Source organism: Eretmochelys imbricata, chromosome 5 (genome assembly GCF_965152235.1).
Source record: "Eretmochelys imbricata isolate rEreImb1 chromosome 5, rEreImb1.hap1, whole genome shotgun sequence".
In the NCBI taxonomy this organism is placed as follows: Eukaryota; Metazoa; Chordata; order Testudines; family Cheloniidae; genus Eretmochelys; species Eretmochelys imbricata.
The window spans coordinates 26815038-26830075 of NC_135576.1; the positions used below are offsets into that span (position 1 = coordinate 26815038).

Sequence of the window (15038 nt, forward strand, 5' to 3'; positions counted from 1 at the left end):
CCTTTGCCTGCTCGTAGCAAGCCCAGATGCAGGTGATTATCCAGGACGAGACTCTCTGGGATGACACCAGCAGACCTTTCATCTTATCCACCACTGCTACAAAAAGCCGTGTCGACCTGCGAAAGGTCTTAGTTCTTTCATTGTAGAAGGCCAGGACCTATCTAAGGTATGCAGCCGTCATTCCTCCTCAGTTCTGTGAGGCTTTGGAAAGAAGATGGGCAGAAAAATATCCTGATTGTTATGGAACTGTGACATCACCTTTTGTAGGAATGCCAGGTGTGGATGAAACTAGACCTTGTCCTTGAAGAATGCTGTATAAAAGGGTTCAGAAATTAAGGCTCTGATTTTGGAAACCCACCTGGCTGAAGAAATTGCCATAGGAAGGCAGCCTCCCATGAGAGGAGCTGTTTATTAACAGGACCAGCACTTGACAGGTGGTCTATACTACGCCAATGCTGTGCTGAACCTGAATCTACGAACAGCCTTTGAACTGCCATACACTTTGTAAAAAGCCTTGGGGCTGCCGACAGACTGAAGGGGAGCACAGTGAACTGGTAGTGGTGTCGGTCCACCACAAACTGGAGGAACCACCTGTGTACATGGAAGATAGAATTGTGGAAATATGCATTCTTTAAGTCAACGGCGGCGTACCAGTCTCCCAGATCCAGGGAGAAAATGATAGAGGCTGGGAGATCAGGTGGAACCTCAATTTCTTGAGATATTTGTTGAGGCGGTGCAGATCCAGGATGGGCCTCAGGCCCCCTTTGGCCTTCAGGATTAGGAAATATCTCGAATAAAATCCTTTCCCTCTCAAATCTCAAGGAACTTCCTCTACAGCCCCTACAAGTAGGAGGGCTTCTACCTGCCATACGAGAAGTTGCTCATGAGAGGGGTCTGTGAAGAGGGACGGGGTTGGTGGGGGAGGAAGGGGTGGATGAAAACTGCAGGGTATATCCAACTGACCCAGTACTGAGCACCCAAAGGTCTGATGTTACATGGGACCGTGCAGCGGGGAAGGGAAACAAGTGGTCCAAAAACAAAAGAGGGGATGAATCCTGTCTCAAGTTTGGTATGCCGTACCCTCAAAAGGCCTGCCTAAACCCACTGGGGTATCTGCTCGAACCCGACTGGGAGGCCGGGTCAGAAGGCATGGACTGGTGATGTTTTTACCCCTTCCCTTCTCTCTTATAGGAGTCCTGTCTTGGAGCCCCTAAAACCTTGGAGGGATGTTGAGGTCTAAAATGCTTCCTGGAGGCCGGGGTGCGTACAGGCCCAGAGTGTGCAACGTGGCCCTCGAATCCTTGAAGCTATACAGCTTGGCGTCCATCTGTTCAGAGAGCAGAGCATTGCCCTCGAAGGGGAGGTCCTGGACCAACTGCTGCACCTCCTGGGAGAGGCCTGACTATTGGAGCACAAACAGAGCCTCATGGTGACCGCACACACCATCGTTCTGGCTGCCAAGTCTTACACATCCAGAGCTGCCTGGAGTCAGGCTCTGGCCACAGTCTTGCCCTCCTCCAGGATGGCCAAGAAATCCTGCCTCGACTCCTGCAGTAGGGAGTCTCTGAACTTGGCCATCAACCCCCACAAATTAAAGTCATACCTCCCTAGCAAAGCCTGGTGGTTCAAGATACGGAGTTGGAGGCTGCCCGTGGAATAACCATTCCTTCCAAATAAATGCAGTCTCTTGGCCTCCTTATTTTTTGGGGTTCCACCATATAGTACATTTTCTCCACCCTTTTAGAGAAATAGGGCAGAGAGGAAGAGGTCTTCCAAATGGCCTTAACTGGTCCCAACACTGCCTCATTGACTGGAAGGGCCACTCTGGAGGTAGCCACTGCCGCCAAGATATTAATTAGGCTGTGGGTGGACTCCTTCAGCTCCTCTGCTTCCAACACCAAATTCATGATACCCCCTTCAGAGGAAGTATCAACCCCTCCCGTAGCACTAGCTTCCTCCTCATCGTCCCTGGACGAGGCGCTGGCAGATCCTTTGAACCTGCTCCCACCAGATGATTTCAGGGCTCATCAGGAACTCCTGAAGTGGGTAACATGAATTTGGTGCTGGAAGTGGAGGAGCTGAAAGAATTCTTCTATCCCTGGTAGCCTTGGCAGGTATGGCCCCTTGGGGAGTGAGCTGAACTGGCAGGGACATCAAGTCCTTCGCAGCCTGGAAGGAATTGAGGAGGCCCGCAGTTGTGAGACAGCACAACAGGTCCTGGGAGTCCTGGGAATTGGGCTCAGGACCTTCAGCAGAGTGGCCAGAGCCAACTGCAGCTCTGGGGAGGACGAGTGGCCTGGCGTGGGTCTCATCATGTCAGCTGCTCCCCTTTGTCCCTCTTTGGTGCCGGAGAGCGCCCTCTCTCCGCATGCTGTTTCTTGTCTCTCTTCCTTGGCACCAGAGATGAACAGTGCGGGGAGGACCATAGTGCCAGCAGCACACTTCACACCAAGGCCAAAGTACTCAGCACTGATTTGGAGCAGGATGGCTCTGAGGATGGTCTGAAGGCTGTCTCCATCAACAGAGTCTTCAAACGAATGTCTGTCTTTTTCAGTCCTTGGCCTGAAGCCCCTGCAGATTTTACGCTTCTTCACTTGAGCTTCCCCAAGGCACTTTAGACAGGCTGAATACGGGTTGCTCACAAGCATAGATTTGCCACAGGTGGAGCACGGCTTGAATCCTGGAGACTGGGGAATAGTCAGTTTGTGGGATGACGTCCCTCTAAGATCAGGATAACTACCTACACTCTAAACACTAACTTTGTAACAAAACTGACTAATTACAACTATATACAATGGAATAAAACTCAAACCACTAGGTTAGGAAAGCCTTGCAAAGGCAAAAAGAAAAGGAGTACTTGTGGCACCTTAGAGACTAACAAATTTATTTGAGCATAAGCTTTCATGAGCTACAGCTCACTTCATCGGATGCATGTAGTGGAAAATACAGTGGGGAGATTTTATATACACAGAGAACATGAAACAATGAGTGTTACCTTACACACTGTAACGAGAGTGATCAGGTAAGGTGAGCTATTACCAGCAGGAGAACAGGGCGGGGGGGAACCTTTTGTAGTGATAATCAAGGTGGGCCCTTTCCAGCAGTTGACAAGAACGTGTGAGGAACAGTAGGGGGGGAAATAAACATGGGGAAATAGTTTTACTTTGTGTAATGACACATCCACTCCCAGTCTTTATTCAAGCCTAAGTTAATTGTATCCAGTTTGCAAATTAATTCCAATTCAGCAGACTCTCGTTGGAGTCTGGTTTTGAAGTTTTTTTGTTGAAGAATTGCCACTTTTAGGTCTGTAATCAAGTGACCAAAGAGATTGAAGTGTTCTCCGACTGGTTTTTGAATGTTATAATTCTTGATGTCTGATTTGTGTCCATTTATTCTTTTACGTAGACACTGTCCAGTTTGGCCAATGTACGTGGCAGGGGGGCATTGCTGGCACATGATGGCATATATCACATTGGTAGAAGTGCAGGTGAACGAGCCTCTGATAGTGTGGCTGATGTGATTAGCGCTCCCCCACCCCCCCCACTGTTCCTCACACGTTCTTGTCAACTGCTGGAAGTGGCCCACCTTGATAATCACTACAAAAGTTCCCCCCCCACCCCGCTCTCCTGCTGGTAATAACTCACTTTACCTGATCACTCTTGTTACAGTCTGTATGGTAACACCCATTGTTTCATGTTCTCTGTGTATATAAAATCTCCCCACTGTATTTTCCACTAAATGCATCGGATGAAGTGAGCTGTAGCTCACGAAAACTTATGCTCAAATAAATCGGTTAGTCTCTAAGGTGCCACAAGTCCTCCTTTTCTTTTTGTGGATACAGACTAACATGGCTGCCACTCTGAAACTTGCAAAGGCAAGAAGCTGTTCCAACTGCCATCATGGGTGGTAAGAAGGAACAGAGAGGGTGTGGGGCTGGCGGCACCCCTTATACCAGCACATATGCAAGGGGCTCCAGGGGGCACTAGTGCCAGCCCTATGGATACCACTAAGGGAAAAAAATCTCTGGCAACTGCACGTGGTGTGCGCGCACCTAGCACGGAACTGACATGAGCAAGCACTCAAAGAAGAATAGATATATCTCTGCAAAATGTTTTGGCTTTGACAAAACAGCATATTTTGATGGGAAACTGGTCGAAAATGATCTGACCAGGTCTGCTTTCTAGGTTAAAAGCATCTGCCCACAATTTTATTACACTTTAGGTTATAATGCACCAGTGCTTTCTTAGAGAAAAGGACTGCATGTGCTCCAATCAATATTACAATTCCTTCCTCTAAGCCACCTCCTTTTGTGAATGGTAGGGAACAATGAGGACACAGACAGGAATTATATGATTTGGCCAAGCAGATGCAACATTATTTAACTTTAAGATATCTCTTAAAAACACCTACCCTGGCAGTAAGAAAAAGAGGGAGTTACAGTTCTCCTTTTTCTCTTTCATCCTAAACCCCTCTGGCCAAAAATGCACTTGACAGTCTTCACACCTACTTGTCAATGGCCATCATGACACATTCTCAAATTTGTCTACCTTTGGTCTGCTGTGGAGATAGAGGTTGGTGCCTACATGCTGGAGGAAAGGAAACTGATGTTTTTTGGAAAAGTAGGTGTCAAGGTTCCTCCACCACTCTGAACTCTAGGGTACAGATGTGGGGACCTGCATGAAAACCTCCTAAGCTTACTTTTACCAGCTTAGGTTAAAACTTCCCCAAGGTGCAAATTAATGTATCCTTTGTCCTTGGAATATCCACTGCCACCACCAAACTCTAACTGGGTTTACTGGGAAACGTAGTTTGGACACGTCTTTCCCCCCAAAATCCTCCCAACCCTTGCACCCCACTTCCTGGGAAAGGTTTGGTAAAAATCCTCACCAATTTGCATAGGTGACCACAGACCCAAACCCTTGGAACTGAGAACAATGAAAAAGCATTCAGTTTTCTTACAAGAAGACTTTTAATAGAAGTAGAAGTAAATAGAAATAAAGGAATCACCTCTGTAAAATCAGGATGGTAGATACCTTACAGGGTAATTAGATTGAAAACACAGAGAATCCCTCTAGGCAAAACCTTAAGTTACAAAAAAGACACAGACAGAAATAGTCATTCTATTCAGCACAATTCTTTTCTCAGCCATTTAAAGAAATCATAATCTAACACATACCTAGCTAGATTACTTACTAAAGTTCTAAGACTCCATTCCTGGTCTATCCCCGGCAAAAGCAGCATACAGATAGACACAGACCCTTTGTTTCTCTCCCTCCTCCCAGCTTTTGCAAGTATCTTGTCTCCTCATTGGTCAGGTGCCAGCGAGGTTACCTTTAGCTTCTTAACCCTTTACAGGTGAGAGGATTTTTCCTCTGGCCAGGAGGGATTTTAAAGGGGTTTACCCTTCCCTTTATATTTATGACAACTGTTGTTCAAGATAAGTTGCTCACATCCATTCCATGACCTACCCTCCTATCTCTCTGTCAGAATTTCTGGCAAGAAGGAACAGAGGGGATGCAGGGCTGGCGGTGTCCCTGATACCGGCGCATAACCCGGCCCTATGGACACCACTAAGGGAAAAAAATATCTGGCAACTGTGCATGTAGTGTACACATACCTAGTATGGAATGGACATGAGCAACACACCTTGAAGAACAGTTACAAAAGGTTAGTAATGGTTTTTTTTCAACAGGAAGGTTTCTGAGGGTGATCTCTCCTGTGAAGCTGTGAAATGAAATTGTCATCCTCTAGCCATCTCTGCTGGAGAGAGATGTGGAGCTTTTACACAAGCATTGTGGTAACACACACAACTCTATTTTCCCTGTTGTGTTTTAAACTCTTTTTTTGTATAATCTTTAAGCGGCCTAGGTGTGCATTTCAGGACCATTGTGGCACTTCTTTGGTAACTGGTGACGCTTGATTTTATGACAGTCACTCAATAAATGAAAATTGATGGGAGGACTGAAGGAAGAAAGAGTGTCATAGATTTTCATACACCATGGAGCCCTTGGAAATGAAAACATGTTAAAGTAATAAGCCTGTTCTAATAATTTTTTTCTACAAATGTTAGTCATGCAGCAAACTCCTACTACCACTGGCAACTTCTAGCTAGTGGTATGATTTTTTGTTTAAGTTAAATAATTTCTGCTAGTAATGGCTTAACAAAAACTGAATTTTTCCTTTGCTCATGTATTTACAACGGTCAGATGAATGAATCATCCTAGGTGTCCCAAATCACAGTTATATATTCTGTGGAGGTGGGAAAGTTTATACGCCAGCTGAACCAAGTCCAGTAGGTCATTTCATGCTAATGGTAAAAATGCGATAGCAAGCAGACTTGATTTCCTCTTTGCATTTTCCCTAGATGTTGTTATTGCTAGGTTATGCTGCAGTTTTTGCTTTAGTAGTCTTGGAACATCTTACAAGTTTCAGCAACTATATCAATATTTCATATATCATGGTAAAATGATATTTTAAATCACAGTATCCTGCTCCCCCAAATACACAGGATTTTTACCATATTGTGAATTAAATTATTCTTCCTGGGGATTTAAATTAGCTGTTACCATGCAAGAAAGAGATCTTGGCCACATCATGGATCGTCCTCTGAAAACATCTGCTTATTGTGCAGTAACAGTCAAAAGGCTAACAGAATGTTAGGAACCATTAGGAAAGGGATGGGCGATAAAAGAAAATATCATAGTGTTCCTATATAAATCCATGTAACATCCACACCTTTAATACTGCATGCCGTTCTGGTGGCCTCATCTCAAAAAAAGATATATTGGAATTGGAAAAGCTGCAGAGAAGTGCAACGAAAATGATTAGGGGTATGGAATGGCTTCCATATGAGGAGAAATTAAAAAGACTGAAACCATTCAGTTTAGAAAAGAGACAACTAAGGGTGTCTGATAGAGGTCTATATGATACAAGTGTATAAAATCATGAATGGTGTGGTGAAAGTGAATAGGCATTTACCCCTTCACATAACACAAAAATTAGGGGCACCTGATGAAATTAACAGGCAGCAGAGTTGAAACAATCATAAGGAAATACTTCCACAGGTTGACTCTGTGTTGTGTGAAAAACTCATTGCCAGAGGTTGTTGTGAGGCCAAAAGTATAGCTGAGTTCAAAAAAGAATTAGATAAGTTCGTGGAGAATAGGTCCATCAATGACTATTAGCCAGGATGGTCAGCGACGCGACCCCACGCTTGGGCTGTCCTAAACTTCCAACTGCCAGAAGCATCTGGCACTGGCCACTGTCAGAGACAGGATACTGGGCTAGATGGACCATTGGTCTGATCCAGTACGGCCGTTCTTGTTATGTTCTTGATGACTCCAACTCAAATTATTATCTTCACAGATTTTTATATCAGAAATATAAGTTATCACAGGTCAGTTGTGTTGCACTAACAGACAACCTGATGTTGACCTGACTTGTTACTACATGACACTCGGAGACGTTTCTGTACAAAAGCCTAGATAGGCAGATAGACTCTTAAAGTTGGTTAATAAACTTCCATCAACAAGATTTGGAGAGAGAAGGAGAAACAAAGAAGATTCCATAAATTCCATTTCTTCAACAGCCAATAAAATCGTATGTTTTAGCCAGTGAAGCCTTCGTCCCTGGTGACCATATTGGCTGAAGTATTGCTGCTGCTGCTTACTTCTTTAAAAAAAATTTCCTACTGAAGAAGTGGAGTTTATGGAACTGTCTTTGAATTATTTAAAATGTCTGACTATTTTCATTTTTTCAAAATGTTTAACTTGATATAGTATGAAGTGTATTATCTTCATGCCTTGTGCTGTCTCATTGGAACGGATCCCAAGCTCTGCTTAAATGCAGTGAGATGGAGGGAAAGTGAGTTTGGCCTTGTCTCTGTGGAGACTTTTGTTCGCAACAAGCCAGGGTGTGAATGTACAGTGCTCTACCCTGCCTTGTAGTACGTTGCTGAGTGGACCCTGCTACCGCTCACTAAAAGTTCCATAATGCTTTTTGAGGTATTCCTATTTGAACTTTTAGTGTGTGGGAGGCTACTGCACATGCACTAAATCTCAAGATTACTCAGGGACCTTACACCAGTGGAGGATGGTTCACTCTGACATGGCCGTTCCAACAAAAACACCCCCAACACTCCTCACTCCTATGGTGGTGGTGGAGGGGTTGGCTGGTGTCGGAGGCAGGCACACCAGGGGGAGAGCCCTGGCAAAAGGCATTCTTCACTGATGATCTCTCGCTTCTTTAAATCCATGTTGTGCCACATACTTAGCAGACTGGAGAATCCAGCCTATTAATATTAATGGCTGTGTTATACACATTAGCTATTGTTCCCATTGAAGTCAGTGGTAACTTTAATTATGCCCCTTATTTTAAGTAAGTTAAGCACAATTTTGTTAAGGTTTATGCACTTTGCCAAATCTGCTGAATAATAGTTGTAATAATAATAATATATAGCACTTATATAGCATTTTACATCCTCAAAAGTGCCGTAAAAACATTAGTTAATATGCCAATAAGCCAAAAATTCTGTTGACTGCGTTTTGTACTTTACACTTGATTGTTGCTTGGAAGTATGAATCTGTGTTGTAGCCAATTTTAGAAATTCAGTGGTTTCACTAGTACTGCTTGAAGGTTTTGTGGTTATTCTTAAACATTAGATTGGGAACAGTAGACTAAACTGAGATTAAAGTGCCAAACAGCGGAATGAACAGACACAGAGTTTGGTGAAAAACTATTTGATACCGTTCTAGTTTAAAAAGTAGTCAGTGAATATTTTGTAGAGTTTTTAAGTATGTTGTTTAAATTACAAGCAAATAACGTCCGGATAGATAGGCTCAAGATTACTTTCAGGATACAGCATGTTCTTGTATGAGTATCATTACTTTTATTATGCTACAGTAGTGCTGGATGGTCTCTGTGGAGAGGAGCTGTTTTTTCATGTGTAGGCTTGAAAATAAGAATAGCACAGTTTCTATTTGATGACAGCTGTCAAACTTCAGTGGTTGAAAGATTTATTTTAAAAAATACCATGAAATGTGAAAATGTACAGCTCAGTTTTTGTAGCCTTATATTAAATTCCCTTTATTCCCGTCTGATGTCTTAATTTTATTAATTGAAAACACACATAACAGTGCCTGCTGAAGAGCAAACAGTACTTGCAAGAAATGCATATTTATTCATTAGTCTGCTTGTTCGTTCATTTTTTGCCTTAGAACAGCAAATTTCTCTGATTTGCTAGAAATTTAGTGAATATTTTTATTTCATGATTAAATGAAATAATTAAGCTGATAACGTTTTTTTCTCTTTTGGGAATCACAGAAGAAAGTGTTCACTTCTGCATAGAAGAGCTGTAGTTAATCATTATTCTGCTTCTTAATATTTTCTAGGACTCAACCAAAAGCAGTTTTTGCAGAAGTGGAATCAGAGGAAGATGAAACAGACAACAAACCAGAGTGGAAAAAGCGTAAAATATGAAGTACTTGATTCATGGTTGGGTGACTGTGGATTCAAAACAAAGTGGAGAGTTATTTCATTATGCAATAAAAGGTTAAATTCTTTATAAACAGAAATTCTTTGAATGCATTGCACGATTTCCAACTGAAGATGATTGTTGATCTGCCTTTTGTAATAAAAAGTTAATTATATTATGCAAAAATCTTATGTCATTTTCTTAACTTTAGATTTTTTTTAAAAAGTATTTGTATGTGTAATTTTTAACCAGAATACATCATCAATGATTAATGAGAAAGCAGCATTTTACTGTAATATTCCATATGAAAATTTTAAGTAAGAACATAAAAACTGGAGTTTTTCAAGCTTCTTTTATTTATTCCAATAACATCTATCAAGCTGTGCAAAAAAGTCATGATTTCACATTTTTTAGGAATATCAATTTAGAATAATTCTTAGGCATCAGGTTTGTTTAGCTGGTGTGCTAGTTTTGTAAAACATCAAATATTTTCTAGTATTTGTGGCTTATCTGAAATATGTTTCTTTTGAATTATACAGTCTCTCACATTACTGGTAAAGATTTTATAAGCTGTACGGAGTAAGAATGTACAATTCTGTATATTTGTCTGAATTAAAACATTGTACACTTGTTACTTTTTTTTTCTAATTGTGTACGGATTATTCAAAGTTAAATAGATTTTGTTCAGGCCTCTTAAATCTGTTGTTGTATATTGGTAAGTAATAACACTTGATAATGTGTGTTTGTAAGTCAATATACACATAGACTTGGGCTTGCTGAGGCGTATAGCTGAACTGTGCATATATTGGCTGACAAAGTCACTTTCTAAAGAGAGTGGGTTGGGGGGGGAGAAAACCTGGATTTGTGCTGGAAATGGCCCATCTTTATTATCATACACGTTGTAAGGAGAGTGATCACTTTAGATAAGCTATTACCAGCAGGAGAGTGGGGTGGGGGGAGAGAAAACCTTTTGTAGTGATAAACACCCATTTTTTCATGGTCTGTGTGTATAAAAACATCTTCTGTATTTTCCACAGTATGCATCCGATGCAGTGAGCTGTAGCTCACTAAAGCTTATGCTCAAATAAATTGGTTAGTCTCTAAGATGCCACAAGTCCTCCTTTTCTTTTTTCTAAAGTGTGATACTGACCTTTATAAAATGGTGGTATTTACCAGCAAGTTGCTATGGTAAATGTCACTAAGTGAAGGAGAGAGATTTAAAAACACAAAAACAAACCACCCTCCTTAAGGCAAATAAAGAGGAAGCTAGATCACTTGTGGGCTTGTATATTTTGGTTCTGATAATATTTTGGTTCTGATAATACTTGCTTGCATTTCTGCTTTTAGTGCAGGACACTGTTCTGACTTTCATTCTGTTGGGTGGCATTCTGTTGGTCTTCTGTGTTACTCAGATACCTTGTTTTCTTCAGACTCTCGTATATCAGGCCAACTCACGGCTGAGGCTTTTTCTAAGTCCTTCTGGTCCTGTCATTGGCCTGTCTGTCCAGATGTGCCAGCTCTCCGCTGCTGTTCAACTCAGTTGTGTTTGGTTTTATCTTCACCACTGTCCTGAGTCTGTAGCTACTTCATGTGACCTGTGTTCCACTGCAGCTTGGACAGTTGCATTTTACCATTGCTATTTGTTGACTAGACCCAGACCTGCTCACCTGTGCATATTGGCCTCAGGTTCTTGGCTCCTTGCAGGCTGCCTGATTAGCTGGGCATTCTGTTAACCGCTTCTTTTTCCTGTCCATTATCCCTATGCTGGGCTGCAGCAGACTACCCCTCATGGAAAGCAGAGTTTTGGTTCTCCAGCCCATCAGTCCCTGTGCAGGGCTACTGTCTTGTCCCTGGGAGGGTATTTTGCAATGGTTCAGCATTGCCAGGGAGGGATCCCTTCCTGTCTACATTGCCTTTGCCATCAGTCTCTTGTCTACGACTTCACTGCTGACTCTGCCTTTCTGTAGTTTTGTGTGGGTACTCAGGGGAAGATATTGTTTTAAGCCTAATAATCTGCTCCTGGCACCAGTTTAGGAGTTGCTGCAGTCTGGTATCATGATCCTAGACTATCTGTCAACATCATCTGCTACAATAAGAACGTCATTAGCTACCATCTTGATGATTGGGAGGTTCCTCTCATGCCTGGTTCAGTTTACATTGGAACACCTCCGGAGATGGACCAATGCCCATAAGCAATCATACCCAGCTGTACTTGCCAAAAGGTGCAGTAAAAGTTGTCAGGTGGCTGAATGGCTCATCTAGCTCAATACTCCAAAACCCATTCTTGATATCACAAACAATGAAAACTTCTTCCCTGGATAAGTTGGGTAATGTGTCCTCAGTTATAGGTAATGGGTGGTAGCTGATCCTCACTTTAGCTGAAAGTTTTCTCACTCTTACTATACTGCTGTTCCACTCTGCTAATTTCAGTGGGGTAATGATGCCTCCTCTTTGCAGGCTTGCCAGTTCCTCCTTCTGTGGTTCCACCACGGAAAATGGAACTCTGCAATTAGGTAAACTCATGGAGAGGTATGAGGGGGGTGTCTGTTTCCAACTTCATTTTGCCCTGTGTGTGTCCATCTCCTTGAAATATGTCCTTATATTCTGTTATAAGTTTGGATAGGGCCCACAGTGAATGTTCTCCCTCCTCTCTCAAGTTGAGGATGTTCTGGTGTTGTACTGCAATCACATCCATGGCTTGCACTTCTCTGCTGCCCTGAGTGGTGGTATTCCTCTGTATCAACTATTACAAATTCCGAACAATAACATTTCTTATTTTGTGGGTTTCTTATCGACAGCCTACATGTGCACACTGGTTTTATTGTGCATCATCAGAACTTAGTAACTTTTGGGATGGGAATGTGGGGGGTGCAAGAGTCAGGGCATAGGGTGTGGGGGAGCTGGGTATGTGTGGGGGGTGCAGGAGTCAGGGCAGAGGGTGTGTGAGAAGGGTGCAGGAGGCTGGGGTGTGTGTGTGGGGGTGCAGGGGTCTGGGCAGAGGGCTGGGAGTGTGTGTGAGGGGAGTTGCAGGGGTCAGGGCCGCCGGCCCCACTCAGCCCGCTGCCGGCCTGGGTTCGGCAGTGGGCTGAGCGGGGCCGGCACCTGGGACCCAGCAGGCAGCAGCATGCCATTAAAACTTGTCTCACGTGTCGTCTTTGGCACGCGTGCCATAGGTTGCTGACCCCTGCTCTAATATCTCTAAAGTTACGTGTGGATGCTCTGTAATGTATCTATTCCCTCTTTTGCTTCTTGGTGTTGGGTAAGAAACCCATTTGTGGTCACAATACTCATCAGACATTTTTATCAGCTATTCCAGTGTTTCAGGCATTATTCCTGGCCACAGCATTTCACTCATTCACTTATCCTTTCCCCCCAGTGAGATAGTAAAAATCTTTATCTTCATTTTCTCATCTTTATCCCCTATAGTCAACTATGTATGCAGAATCAGTTCTTGCATCCACTGTTTACATGATTGTGCCAGGGTTTATGTGTGGAAATCCAGCATTCCTGGTAGTTTGAACTTCTTCATGCTTTCTGTTTGCTCTATTTCTAGGTGCTGTTTTGTTTGCTGTGCATTTCCCTAGGCTGATTGCTGTCACCATATTTCACTTGTGCTGGGCAATAACATTGGAGGACTCCATGTTTCTAGAACTAAACTGGTTCTTTATTAAGAGAACTATTTACAGATGTGCTATAGTTGCAGCTAGCATTCCAGCCCACGTGCACAGACTGACTTACTGGTGCCTCCTCCAAACTCTTCCCTCCTGCATCCTGTGCTCCTCCCTCCAAGTTCTGTGCAGGTTGCTACACTCTCACATACAGCTTGTAGTAGAGGGAATTTTGAATGGTATTTTTCATTTAGAATAATGGAGGATTCCATTTCTTTTAGTGGGGGTTGGTCAAGATGTGGTCTAGTAGGTCCAGTCAGACACTTACACTGAGAGTTCACCTACTACAGGCCAGGACTTCTGGCTACAATATCCAGCTGCTCTATAACAACAAATTTCTACTAATTGTACCTTCATATTACCATAATAAAGGACAGGGGAAGAAACTGCATTGTTTTTCAAAAATAATGTAATGATCTTGACAATTACCTCAATCTGTAAGAAAATAATAGTACAGCTAAGAGAAAACTGTAAACATCTTGATCAACAAATTGGAAGTAATAAGAACCAAAGATTTATAAAGAAATGCCATTAGTGCAGTGAATCAGAAAATTTTAGTTGAACAATTAAGTGAGTAAGAGTCTGGATTGAAAACTGGCTCTAGGCCGTTAAGAATTGGGTAATGATAAATAGCAATGTATTGAGATGAGTGGGAGGTGACTAGTGGGATGCTGCCGGAATAGGAGTTATGTCCGGTCTTATATAACATCATCTTAAGCTCCCCCCTTCCAGTTCATTAAACAGCATGTTAATGAAATTAACAGATGATACTAAATAGAGGACTGCTGCAAACACCATTGAAATGAGAGAGACAGGAAATAACAAAGGGAGTGAGCCCTGGCAAATGCAAAATAATACAGCTGGAGGAGAGTGATTCAAAATGCAGATTTTTTTTTCTCATGGGAGAGGGACGTTTGGACTGTGGTAATATCTGAGTAGACTAGAGCAACGTTTTTCAAAGTTCGGGTTGTGACCCAGTACTGGGTCGCAGCATGTAAGGCAATGGGTCACTCTGGTCAGCACCACCAACCGAGACGTTAAAAGTATCAATCGTCAGTGCTGCCCAGCTAAGGCAGGCTAGTGCCTACCTGTTCCAGCACAGCGCTGCACTCTGGAAGCGGCCAGCAGTGGGTCCGGCTTCTAGGCAGGGGGGCCACGGCGCTCTGCGCGCTGCCCCTGTCCTGAGCATCGGCTCCACACTCCCATTAGCCGGTTCCTGGCCAATGGGAGTTGGGCGGCGGGGTGGGTGGGGGTGTGCCTGCTTGCACGCCTCCATCTAGGAGCCAGACCTGCTGCTGGCTGCTTCAGGCGCAGTGCGGTCCGCGGGGCCAGGACAGGTGGGAAGCTGCCTCTGCGCCTTGGCTGTGACACTGATTGGGAGCTGCCAGAGGTAAGTCTGTGCCCCAATCCCCTGCCCCAGCCCTGAGCCCCCTCCAAATCTGGAACCCCTTCCTGCACCCCAAACCCCTCATCCCCGGCCCTACCCCAAAATCCTGACCCCCTCCTGCATCCCTACCCCAGCCCTGAGCCCCTCCCACATGCCAAACCCCTTATCCCCAGCTCCACTGGGTCGCAGGCATCAACAATTTTCTTCAACTGGGTCCCAAGAAAAATTTTTGAAAACCACTGGACTAGAGCTTGTCGATGGCAACTGAGATGAGTTTGCATTCTGATGTGGTAGCAGCAAAAGCAAATGCAATTTTGGGCTGGCTTTGCAAAAGCATTGCTCCTGACTAGATGGATTAAGTGAGAGCTACTCTGGAATGTTGTATATTTTACACCTCAGCCCCAGAAAAGTGACAAAAGTAATTATTGTGACTCTAATCTGAAAAGTGACAGTAAAAATGTCCCCAGAAGGATCTATTTTTATTAGGGTGTTGATTAATAGCAGTTAACTC

At 43.5% G+C, this 15038-nt stretch overlaps 1 protein-coding gene across 1 annotated transcript in view; it reads left to right on the plus strand.

Annotated features, from left to right (window-relative positions):
- WDR70 (WD repeat domain 70) overlaps positions 1 to 10578 on the plus strand; it is a 270222-nt gene extending 259644 nt beyond the window's left edge. Inside the window, exon 18 of the mRNA XM_077816773.1 lies at positions 9390 to 10578. Coding sequence (XP_077672899.1) covers positions 9390 to 9477 — 88 coding nt within the window. The 3' untranslated portion in view covers positions 9478 to 10578. The remainder of the gene's footprint in view (positions 1 to 9389) is intronic.
- The last annotated feature ends 4460 nt before the right edge of the window (positions 10579 to 15038 follow it).